General features: G+C 38.5%; 1 protein-coding gene across 1 annotated transcript in view; it reads left to right on the top strand.

Moving 5' to 3' along the window:
* Positions 1–13,258, top strand: part of Tcf12 (transcription factor 12) — a 293,581-nt gene that overhangs the window by 125,404 nt on the left and 154,919 nt on the right. Inside the window, exon 5 of the mRNA XM_032910228.1 lies at positions 3,328–3,430. Coding sequence (XP_032766119.1) covers positions 3,328–3,430 — 103 coding nt within the window. The remainder of the gene's footprint in view (positions 1–3,327; positions 3,431–13,258) is intronic.

Here is a 13,258-nt window from a genome sequence, read left to right as displayed (position 1 = left end):
GTAAATAGTCATACTTCTATATGCATATTTAGTTTCATTTATAACTAGATTAAAATGACCTGAGAAGACACTTAAAAGATACAAGAATGCTGGGTATGGCACATATCTTCAATCCAGCACACAGAGGCAGACGCAGGCTGATATTTGTGAGTTCAAGACTATCCTTGTCTGCAGAGAGAGTTCCAGGACAGACATTGCTCTGTTATGTAGAACTCTGTCTTGAAAACCCAAAGGGGTGTGTGTTGGGGAGGGGGGATATAAGAGATAGGGATAGGTAAGAAGAAAATGAGAGGAAAGGTCAAGAGAAGGAAAGACAAGATTGACAAGTATTGGCAAGCATTTCTGTTGGCATCTGGATAGAGATTGGTAGTGCATTGAAAAATTTAGAACAAAGAAAAAACGAGATAATACAGTTTCAGCTCTTGTTAATGTTGAGAACTGCTTTATGGATTGATGGGTGTGTGTGTGGGGGGGGACTAAATGCCTAAACTAGAGAATACTTTTTAAAGAATATAACTAACATTTACTTGCATTTTTAATCATAAATACATTATTCTGTTAATGTAGTGCCCTTAAACTTGTTGACAGTTCGATTGAACTAAGCCAAGTGCATATAGGTTATTGTTTCTCTCTGGTTGTGGATTAGGTTGTATTTAATTCATGCACTAGATGTAATTTCTTTCATGTCTTTTAATACCTGCTAAACTATCTTGCCAGTCCCATACAATACTTTTTAAAATTCAAAGAGGTAAGACGGAGGGAGGGAGGAGGAAAGGAGGGAGAAAACTGCTTATGCATGAGGATGTACAGAGAGATGGACGTCTGGGTGTTCAGTTCTATCACTCTCTGCCCTATTCTCTTGTGACAGGGAGAACCTGGAGCTAGGCTGGTGGCCAGTAAGTCTCAGCAATTTCCTTCCATAGTGCATAGGTTACAGGTGCATACAGCTGTGATTGGCTGTGTTTTTATATGAATGCTGAGAATTTGAACTTAGGTTCTTAGTTTTAAACTACAAGTGTTCTTACCTACTGAGCCATCTCCTCACAATCCCCTGAAAAATTTTGCCAAAAGGTGACGAGCACATACTTGTAAAAGTTCCAGGTATCCAACTGAGATAGGAAAAACCACTTGAACTTAGGATAAGCAAGACTTTGTTGATGATTGACTGATTGATAGTATAGATATATCAATAGAAGTACCTTGAGTTACAAAAACTTTAATTGATTATGTCTTAATTCAGAAGCAGTTCTCATTGATCATTTCAGGTCTATTTTCTTATTCTAGCAAAGGCCAACTTTTCTAATTTTTTGCAACATAAAGTGAGCATAAAGTCAGAAGGGTATCTTATAGGCACATTTTATTTGTTGAAGCAATGATACTGTTTACTTAAAAATGTATAGGTTAAAACAGACATTTAAAATATTTTAATTGTTCTGGGCAGTTCTGATGCATGCCATTAATCTCAGCACTTGGGCAGAGGCAGGTCGATCTCTGAGTTTGAGTCCAGCCTGGTCTAAAGAACAAGTTCCAGGACATCCAGGGCTACATAGAGAAACCCTGTCTCAAAACCAAACCAAACCAACCAAACAACAACAACAACAACCACCACCACAAAATCCCATTTAATTGCATTGAATTTTAAGCTGGAACTTCTTAATTTTCATATTTCTTCATTTTAATTTGTTCATCTATTACGTGAATAATATGGCTGAAAATTAGCATTTTTGTAGAGTTAGTACAGCTTCATGATTTCCGTGAGTATATAGGCTGTATTGCCTCATTTTCACACTGTACCTAGAAATGGCAGTGAGAAGGGGTGGTAGAAAGAATACTGAGGTGTATTGAATTGTGGTATGTCAGTCAGTATTTGTACAGCGTTTGTTTTTAGGTTAAAAATAAACACCAAGGAATGACTTTGGTCACAGCCATCCTATTTTGTACCTCTTTTTGGATATGACATATTGGACTGTGGTTGTGGTCCCCAGAATACATTCTTGCAGCATCACCATGTTGTAAATGTCGCTTGGAGACTTCTTGATTATGTGTCACGTAGGTATCATGGCTCTGTAGTAGACATATATATATAAAGCCCATTTAATTTGGAGCTTGCATTCCTGGAGGGCTAAAGCCGAAGTCAGAGTCATGTTATGCATCTATAAGTAGTTGTAATGATTCGACAGTTAATTTGCCCTTGGAACCTAGCATTTGTGTTGGAATAACATCTCTTTTCCACAGAGGTAGTGAGGCCAGTCTTTGTTCCTTTCACGTCTTCTTGAATGAGAGGGTGTAGTCTGGAGAATGCTGTGTGGTCTCAGGAAGGCAGGGCAGGTCTGTCTGTCTTGGTCTTTTTTCAGTTTTCCTCATCTTCTGTCAAGATTTTAAGTTATCAGAGGGCTAGGCATCACCTGACATTTCAAAAATTAACTAGAAACATGATGATTTTGGAGACAGTGCTGTGGTATGTGTATGAGTCTGAGAACCAGAAAGAGATCTTTGTAAATTTTCTTTCCTCTGTCCCATATTTGCTTTTAAGGAAATTGTATTTTCATGAAAGAAATATAATAGCTACTGTGAAATATTCTTAGTTTTATTATTTCATGGTATTTATAATTTTGTTTTCAAATTATAATGGATTTAATGAGCCATTTTATTAAATATTTTCCTTTTTTTAATGACCCAGATTCCATAAGAGTAGATCTTTATAAGAGTGGTAACTCAGGAGGAATAGGATGAGAGAAGCATTTTTTCTAGTGCATTACAAATCAGAAATATGGTGGTAGGGTTTTTTTTGTTTGTTTGTTTTTTAATCTCATTTTTTTCTTTTTAACGATGTGTAGCACTTTCCTCTTGTATGCAATAGGAGCATATCCAAAAGTCTTTTCTTTTGGATGATTCGAAGTCTTAGAGATGATTTCAGTGATGGTCTATTAGAATGTTTTTAGTCTTTCTTTTCTCCAGAAGCATTGAAAAATTTGAAGACAGTGGACTAAGGTTAGTGTTTCCTCAAAAACTCAACTTTCCTTTAAGAGTAATAAAGAATTTTTTAAAAACATATTTGTTTTTTGGCTCTTTTTGTGAGGGGGGATGGTGGTATTGGGTGGTGTATGTTTGCTAAGGTTAGCACATGGAAGTCAGAGAACAACTTGTACTCGTCAATTTTCATTTTCTAAACTGTGGGTCTCAGGGATTGAACTTGAGATTGGAGGCAAGTGTCCTTCAGTGCTGTGAATGGTGAATAAGGAGCTCAGTTAGGCGACCCTGTAGAAGCCTGCCATTAATAAGATGTTACTGTACTCTCTTTAATATTTTGGTCTTTTCCCCCCTTAGGGTTTTACAGACAGCCCTCATTACAGTGATCACTTGAATGACAGTCGATTAGGAACCCATGAAGGCTTGTCCCCAACACCTTTCATGAACTCAAATCTGATAGGTAAGTTGATGACTCTGTGTAAGTAGTCTTCTCAAGTGTCTGTGCTGAAACTCTTTCTATTACCATATCCTGTATAAATATATAAAAGAAAACTCCCATGTTGCTAGAGATAGTCAAGTTTTCCTTACTTAATCCAGGCTAAGGAACCAGCATCTGGAAATCAGGGTCTTTTGGAGCACTCCTAAGAGTGTATAAAAAAAGCATTCTTGTTTTTCTTAGTTTAGACAGTGTCTTTGTGATATCATACTTGGTTAAGTTTTCTGAGTCAGAGAAGCATTCTTTCAAGGGCACGTGTGGTTTGCTATTTGTCTTATCAGGTATATTTACATAACAATTAAAATAGGACAAAATATTGACAAATTGTACTTACTTTGAACCATTTTTCTTTGGATACATTTGATAAAACTTAATATTTCATTTATACACTATTATAGGGTCTGTTTAAGTATTTGGACTTTTATTGAGAATCTGTAAAAGTGTTTGAAATTTGAAGGGTTAGACCTCTCACTTACACCTCATCTTTGTTTTATCACCACTCTTGTTGATCATTCTTTCTCTCTCTATCCCATGCAAAATATTCTCCCTTTATATGTCTTTCTTAGTGTGAAGTCGTTCAGCCTGAAATAAGCCCCACAATTGTGTTGTTATGCCCCCACCCGCCAGATTGGATATCACTCTTTTTAATTGGATATCACCCTTCTTACAAAATCTGTTTCAAAAGAATCTACCTTGTAACGTCATTTTTTGTTCTTGTTCGTACTGTACTTGAAAATATTCTAAAGGCTTTATGTACTTTATTGCATTACTGCCATTGGCATCAGAGAAATATACACGGTTTATGTGATTGACATTGATTTCACTACTTCTCAACAGTTGGTTACATTGTGATCTTAGAATTGACCTTTGACAACCATGCTGTTAAACATGGTTGTTTAACATGTTAAACATGGTTTGTTCGTTTGTTCGTTCGTTTATTTATTTATTTTTACACTCCAGATTTTATTCCTCTCCCAGTCCACTCTCCCAACTGTTCCATATCCCAACATTCCCCCACCCTACTCCTCACCCCCACTGCGGCTATCTCCACAAGGATATCCCCACCCTACCCACACCACCAGACCTTTAAACTTCCTGGACCTCCAGTCTTGTGAGGGTTGGGTACATCTTCTCTAACTGAACCCAGACCTGGGGATCCTCCGCTGTATATGTGTTGGAGGCCTGATCTCAGCTGGTTTTTGCTGTCTGGCTGGTGATCCAGTGCCTGAGAGATCTTGGGGGTCCAGGTTAATTGAGACTACTGTTCCTCCTACAGGGTTGCCCTCCTCCTCAGCTTCCTCCAGCTTTTCCCTAATTCAGCCAAAGGGGTCAGCAGCTTCTGTTCATTGGTCAGGTGCCCATATCTGCATCTGATTCCTTCAGCTGCTTGTTAGGTCTTTCGGAGGGCAGTCTTTTTGTGAGTGCCCCATAGCCTCAGTAATGGTGTCAGGTCTTGGGGCCTCCCCTTGAGCTGGATTCCACTTTGGGCCTGCTGCTGGACCTTTTCCTCGGGCTCTTTTCCATTTCCATCCCTGCATTTCTCTCAGACAGGAAGAATTATGGGTCAGAGTTTTGACTGTAGGATAGCGACCCCATCCCTGACTTGATGCCCTCCCTGTCTTTCTGCTAGAGGTGGACTCAACAAGTTCCCTTTCCCCACTGTAGGGCAATTCATCTAGGGTCCCCCACTTTGAGTCCTGAGAGTCTCTCACCTTCTCCCAGGTCTCAGGTATATTCTAGATGGTGCTCCCAACCTCCTTCCTCCCGAGGTCGCCTGTCTCCATTCTTTCTGCTGGTCCTCTGGGCCTCAGTCCTTTTCCCCCACCTAATACCAGATCATGTTCCCCTCTTCCCCCCACCCCATCCCCTTTTCTTCCCTTTGCCTCCCTCTCTCCCTCCCAAGTGGGACTGAGGTGTCCTCACTTGGGCCCTTCAGCTTGTTGATATTTTTGAGTTCTATAGACTATATCTTGAGTATTCTGTAGGGTTTTGTTTGTTTGTTCACTTGTTTGTATTTTTTGTTGTTTGTTTGTTTGTTTGTTTGTTTGTGGCTAATATCCATTTATCAGTGAGTATATACCGTACATGTCCTTTTGGGTCTGAGTTACCTCACTCAGGATGATATTTTCTAGTTCCATCCATTTGCCAGTAACACTCTGGATGTCCTCATTTCTAATAGCTGAGTAGTATTCCAATGTGTAAATGAACCACATTTTCTGTATCCATTCTTCTCTTATGGGTCATCTGGGTTGTTTCCATCACAAGAGCCACAGATAATATAAAATATCTTGGCGTAACTAAACCAAACAAGTGAAAGGTCTGAATGATACGAACTTTAAGTCTCAAGAAAGAAATCAAAGAACATTTCATGAAATGGAGAGATCTCCCATGCTCATGGATTGATTGGCAGAATTAACGTATGGACATCCTATCCTACCAAAGGAGATCTACAGATTCAGTGCATTCCCCATCAAAATCCCATCACAGTTCTTCAAAGACATGGAAAGAGCAATTCTCAAATTCATCTGGAAAGGCAAAAACAAAAACAATTCTTAACAATAAAAGAACAGCTGGGGGAAATCACCATCCCTGACCTCAAGCTCTACTCCAGAGCAATAATGATAAAATCTGCAAGGTGTTGTACAGAGACAGACAGGTTGATCAATGGAATAGAATTGAAGACCCAGAAATTTACGTATTCTTGATCTTTGACAAAGAAGCCAAAAATATACAATGGAAAAAGGAAAGCATCTTCAATAAATGGTGCTGATCTAACTGGCTGTCTGTATGTAGAAAAATTAAAAATAGATTCATATTTTGTCACCACGCACAAAGCTCAAGTTCAGGTGGATCAAGGACCTCAACATAAAACTAGAGACACTGAATCTAATAGAAGAGGAAGTGGGAAAGAGCCTTGGACTCATTGTCACAGACAGGAATTTTCTAACCAGTACTCCATTGGCGCACACTCTAAGGTCAAGAATTGATAAATGGAACCTCATGAAACTGGAAAGCCTCTGTAAGGCAAAGGACATAGTCAATAAGACAAATCAGCTACAGATTGGGAAAAAATCTTCACTAACCCCACATCTGACAGAAGGCTAATATTCAAAATATATAAAGAACTCAAGAAGCTGACCACCAAAAAACTAAACAACCCAATCAAAAAATGGGGTATAGAACTAAACCTTGAACTCACAACAGAGGAATCTCAATGGCTGAGCAGCACCTAAAGAAATGTCCAAGTCTTTAGTGATCAGGAGACGCCAATCAACACGACTGCATCTTACACCAGCCAGAATGGCTGAGGTCACACCTCAGGTGACAGCACAGGGTAGATAGAGTGTGTGGAAAGAGGAACACTCCTCCATTGCTGGTGGGATTGCAAGCTGGTACAACCACTCTGGAAATCCATTTGGAGGTTCCTCAGAAAATTGGAAATAGACCTATCTAAAGACACAGAAACACCGCTCTTGGGAATATACCCAAAAGACGCCCCACTGCCACAGGGGCACACGTTCCCCTATGTTCATAGCAGCCTTATTTGTGTTAGCCAGAACCTAGGTTACTGAGTATCCTAGTCCTGGTGGTCTACAGATGCTTTGTAAGGGATTTTAACCTGTGCAACCTTTGTTTTTTTGTTTTCTTTTTTCCTCGTTTTAAGTAATGTAAATCTGGTATTCTAGTATGGATTTTGTCTATGGCAGCTGACAGTGCAAAGCAAGAATCGTTGAGTGTGACACAAGACATGTAAAATGTGTGCTGAAAACGACTGGCTTTCAACATAAGGGTGAATAAAAGTTATGCTGATAAATGGGTCACTCCAGGTATCAAACCCATTAATTACATTTAAAATAAAACAGTAATTTCACCAAAGAAAATGTCTACATTTTTCTTTCAACTTTCTGTTGAGTTTTCACTTTAAAACTTTTCCCTCCAGCAGCATTTGTACTGTATAAGGAGCGTAGGTGGAAGTTGATGTTAAGGAGAATGTCACTCTTAGGTGTCATAATTCAGGACTCTTCTTGAATGTATAGCCTTACTTTAGCCTTCCTTATAGGCATCATCTGCACCCATTGCAATTACCTCCTTAATTCAGTTTTGGGCCAAGGTAACTGTTAAAATTGTGGGAAATAATTGAAGTCTGTAGGAGATATATAATCAGTCACTTCTGAGCAACCGTTAACTAAAAAGTACTTCTATAATTCAGTTCGATGTTGTATTTCCTCATCTGGAGCCTTTATGAGCATGTATTTGTTCTTTTTTTTTTTTTCTTTCTGTTTTTGGAGCCTTATTGGAATTCCTTTAAAGGTTATCCCTACTTTGTAAAATCTATGTCTAAAGTAAGTCTGTAAGTAAGATTTGTGAACTGGCTGATTTCTTCACTGTATAAATGGAAAAAAAATTCTCATTTCTATGAACCACCTAGTGTGGTGAATCTGGTAGAATTGTACAGACTATGTACCTAATTTTAAAGTATTCTTTTACATTTAAAGGGGACTGCGAGAAATACCTTGAAGTTACTGATTAGGTAGATGCATTCCAAAAGGATTCCTTAGTTTTATTTTTAATGAAATGGTTATATGAGTATTTCAGTATGGTACCTTGCACTAATTGATGTGCATAGCAGGAACTTTCTTATAGGGTAGTAGGCAATCCAGCAGGGTGTGAGATGCAGTGGTTGAACTGTCAAGAACCCAAATATATGGATGTTTGCACTGGATGAAGTTGTAAGAGTCTCTTTTCTAGATATAATGGAGTAAGTGGGGTTTCAGTGGTAGACACTGTTAGAGCTAGCTCTTCGTTGTATATGTGGTGTTGTGAGAAGCACTGGACCATTGATACCTGATTCCTGCAACTAGTACCTTTGAAGTGCTGTAAATGATGGGTGCTGAAAAACAGTTAACGAGAAGAGAGAGGCAGAGAACAGAAGTTCTCGTTCCTGTCAGCATACAAATATCACATTAAGCTAAAAGAGAAGCCATTCATCTAGGAAATGTTATTTTTTTTTTTAGTATTATGTTCATCTGTAAGTACATTTGTCTGAAGAAAGAGTAGATTATAAAGTGCCACTGTCTTTCATGGTGGAGCTTTGAAAAACTTCAGTGATTATATGGGAAAATCAGAAGTTTTGTCTAACAAGTGTTTATAGTGACTTGATAATAATTTTCTATGTAAAACTGGATTTCTATAATAATTTAGATATTTTATAGTGATTTATGTAGGAAAAAAGCTATTATATTATACTATGTCAGTGTTTTTTTTAATGAATTTCAGAATTATCCTTTTGATTTTTCAGTCTGTAGTGCTAGAACACTTTTGTTTCAGCAGAAATAAGCATACCTTTTGAGTGCATAACTAAACAGTTCATAACAGACAGTTAAAGTTGTGAGCAGAGTCTTGACCACAGCTGTAAGTTGCAGTTGTGTCATCATGCAGTTTGGTTAACACAGACTCCAAATCTTTGGCTGCTTTTTTCTTCCTGATCCCTCATTGATTTTCATAGTCCATCTTCTGCTGCTGGAGAGGAGGCTCAGCAGTTACAGACACTTGCTATGCTTGACAGCACCTGTGTTTGGTCTCTACTGTCCACATGGCGGCTCCAGGGGGTCTAACATCTTCTTCTGGTTTCAGGACACTTGTATACTTAGTGCACACACGTATTTTTCTTTAATGATTGGTAATATTTTGGGAGATGGTGGGGCCAATTTACTAATTGAACTGGGAAGTAAATCATGTGGAATTGTATTCCCTCCATTCCCCAAATGGTTGTAGAATGGCAACTGCAGTCTTTTGCTTCCGTGTTTCCTTGTGCTCCAGTCATTTAAGAGGACATGTGCATGTGTGTCCTGAACAGAAGAAGGCTTCAGGTTATCTTGAATTTTTCTTTTTTCTAAGGCACTCACTTCTCTTTCTTTAGAACTGCTTTGTTAGTGTTCTTTCCAAGAGAGACATTAACATGTGGTAGAACGGGGGACTTCGGAGACTAACAATTAGGATTTCAAGGTAGCATTTACTTTTCTGTTAGGGTTTTGTAGGATGCTTGAGGTATTCAATACCTCTAGGGTTTTCTGATTCCATTGTATTATTCTGGAAATGGCTGACTATCTTGCAAATGCTGAAATGGAGTTAGAGGGAAATTACATGTGTGCCTGAAGCCATGGAGCCAGTAAAGGGCAGAACTGAAAGAAAGCCAGTCCCCAGTTGCTTCCACTTCCTGTTTATATAGGTGCTTTTTCTTCCCTTACTGCTTCTAGGTGTTCACTAGGCCAGTGGTTCCTAGCCATAATTACCTATATTTGGGTCTTGATAAGTGGCCATGAACAAAGTCAAATAACCTCAGACAGTATTTCTGCCAGTTTTTCTTAGGGAGGTGCAGCTTGTTCTTTCGTAAAACCTTGAAGAACAATAGGAACCTCTTCACCTTGGATAGCCTACTATATCCAGATTCATATGACATGGTCACGGCTTTTAACAAATAAACCACGGTTAGGCTCTGGAGAAGGAGAAAGTACTTTGTAGCTGTTCAAAGAAAAGTAAATGTAATGCAAAGCAAAGAAGCACAGTGCCTGTCACATGGCTTTGTGTGTCTGTATAACTCGTTTAAGGCGCCTCTCTCACCTCAGTGTAGTAGGTCAATACACTGTTTTTACTGTCTCTACCTACCGCACTCCTTTCCTTGCTGAGGTCTCTAGGTCAGCTCCTTCCTTCTCTACATCAAAGGAAGCACCACTCTGGTAGCCACTGTTTTGTTTCACGTAAAGTAGTTTGTGGGGTTTTTATTTTATTTTATTTTATTTTATTTTATTTTTAACACAGGAGGAGGGGAAATTTCAAGCCCAGGTACCTTTTCTATGCATTGAGTATTTCAAACAACCAAGTTTCAAGGAGAACTCTTTATACAATTGATATTGCCCACATTGGAATTTGTAATAAACCCAAATAAACCCAAAAGTATTATGGAGTCACACTAAAGTGTAGAATCACCAAATATTAAAGTACAACAGAACTCTCACCCTAATTATTTGATACATGTGATTTTTTTTTTCTGAGATAATGAAATGACAGTAATTTTCTTAAGGGTGTCACTGTGGCTTAACATCTGACTTCATGGAGTTGCAGAAGGATGAGTCTTTGATGCTTTCTCAGTGTTTAGTCATTTCCAGATCTCTGAAAGTAATTGGCTTTACTCACTGACCTGCATTCTCACACCCTTGGTTGTTTATAGATATGCACAGTCCCTCCCTCCTTCCCTCCCTCCCTCCCTGTCACTCACTCACTCACTCACTCACTCACTCACTCACTCACTCACTCACTCACTCACTCACTCACTCACTGGCATTGAGAGAAGTAGTAGTTACCACTGAAGAGGCCAAAGCATGGAGAATGTGCGTGGCCCAGTTCTTAATCTCTTCAGCTCAACCCTGCTTCCCCTGTGCTGTTTTAGATACCATGTATACTTCTGGTCTTTTTACTCTATAGCTTTTTTTCTCTTGTACTATTGCTTAGTGCCTTTAGTGCTTCAAAGCCAGTCCAACCTTTGAGGACACTTTACAGTTCTCTAGTGGTGTTGGTCTGAGAGATAGATAGGTCTTTCTTAAGTCTTCCCAAGGCCTGTGTCTAATTCCAGCCCAGTGAAGATAAACTTAAAATCTGAGGCTCCCTTTAGTAGGAGAAATGGCAGTTGCTGTGACTATATGGTCACTGGAGAACAAAAGCTTAAGGAATTTTTATATACTTTATAATTTAAATACATTGACTTTGAGGAGTGTACCATAGCACACAGTTGAACATTTTGGGGGACATTTGATCTGAAGAAGTCACAGGGCAACAGCATCAGTTCCTACCTTCTCCATTATAACAGCTCAGATTCGTCGCTTAGAGTCCTAATGATGATTCCACGTTGTTTAATGAGGCAATTAGTGTTTTATTGAAAATAAATGGTTGAATACTAAATACGTTTAGTTTGCTGTGAACAGGGTCTTAACAATAGTTTCCTTGAGTGGCTAGGAGGTGGGACTAATGACACATGAAGGAGTCTGTCAGAGGACTAGAGATGAGTGAGTGCTACTGCCATTTCTATGCCGTGTTTCAAAGCAAAGGGTTAATAGTAGTTCAGATAGCTACCACAGTTTTTATGATAATTTTAATTAACTACTAAATAAAAATGAATTTTAAAACTCTGAAAATGGGGGCTGGAGAAATGATTCCGTGGTTAAGAGCTCTTGCAGAATACCAAGTTTTATCCCCAACACCTACATGGTGGCTTACAACCATCTAACTCTCCAGCCCACAGTATCTTATGCTCTCTTCTGGCCTCTGGCAAGCACCAAACATGCACACAGTGCACAAACATATACAGACAAAACTATGCACATAAAAATTTAAAAACTTAAAGCATGTCTTGAATTGCTTTTGCTTGTCTTATATAGGTTTTATTTTTCAATGGTACTCATTGAGTTCTTTTCTTCAGGTAGATTTTTGTTTTGTCAAATACGTGCCATATTACTGAAGCCATGAGCTTGACCTAATCTCTGGCATATATCTTTTCTGCCTCCCTAACAAGCACACATGCACATGCAGATACACACAGTACAGTCGTGCATAAATTTTACCTGACCATGACTTTTACTGAGAGATGAGATCTATGATTAGGTTGGATAGAATTCTCTCCCTTCCTTTAAAGTGCTAGTTGTACTTAGAAAGTTCTTAAGCAACTTTCAGGTTTTTACCAGCTGCAGGAAGCTGGCTTTGAAGGAAGAGTGTGACGGTCTAGGTGAAGCTGTATTGGGTTACCAGGGTTAGCTGTTTTAGGCAAATAGCTCCTTAGAGAGAGTCCTAGCTTAGAGCCCTGTGAGGTAGCCAGAGGGAAAAATAGGGGATGTGTTCTTAGAAATTAAATTGAGAAAAATATCAGTAAACTAACGCCTAACTTTTCTTGAATTTTTAAGAATTTTGCTTGGTTTGCCAAAATTGCCCTGAATTTGTTTAGAAGTACCTGATTTATAATTGAAATGTATACAAAGAGCCAGTAATGAATAAAAATGAGCTGCTAGGCCATCAAAATTATTTGTTTTAGAAAAAAAAAAAAAGACTAGCTTTTTAGTTAGATCATAATAATAAGTGGGAACATAACAAATTGAAGTTTTTTTTTTTGAAGCGTTTTTTATTTCATAGGTAGTAATATGCAGGGCTTCTTAGAGTAGGAATTTTTTTAAATCATGAAATCTAAAGGCAAACAAGCCACTGTTTGCTTAAAAACAAGGTAAAGTGTTTACATCTTGACTTTGTTGCTTCACTTGAGTGTGTCATCTGGCTGTAGGATACATGTGTCTGCTGTGTAGTCACTGATGCATGCAGAACTTAGCAGAGGGCATGCTCGCCCAGTGGGCCCTCTTTCTGAGGGCATTTCTAACTGTGACAGTGTGAGGCCAGTGGAAAAGCTAGAAGGGATAAGATGTCAACTGTTATAAAAGCAGTAAGACTCTATTTTAGGAAAGAAAGGGACATTTGGGTTCTAATAAAAAGTGCAGCCATTTAAAAGTATTCTAAAAGGTAGTTTGTGAATGTACAATAATGATTATTGGTATTGTAAACAGAGTAATCTGTTAAAGTCTGTGATCTTTAATTCTATAATTCTTTGGCTTCAAATACTTTGTAAAAATATTAATATTTGTTTCGCTTGTCTTGATACCAGATATTTTAAAATGTTATTATTTTTAGTGACTTAAACCTGTGGCATGGGTGACAATCAGACTAGTATAAATCATTTGTCATAGCCAGTTAGTTCAT

Source organism: Rattus rattus, chromosome 8, assembly GCF_011064425.1.
Source record: "Rattus rattus isolate New Zealand chromosome 8, Rrattus_CSIRO_v1, whole genome shotgun sequence".
NCBI lineage: Eukaryota > Metazoa > Chordata > Mammalia > Rodentia > Muridae > Rattus > Rattus rattus.
The sequence above is the reverse complement of the archived record's forward strand: the minus strand, read 5'-3'. Positions and strand labels throughout refer to the sequence as shown.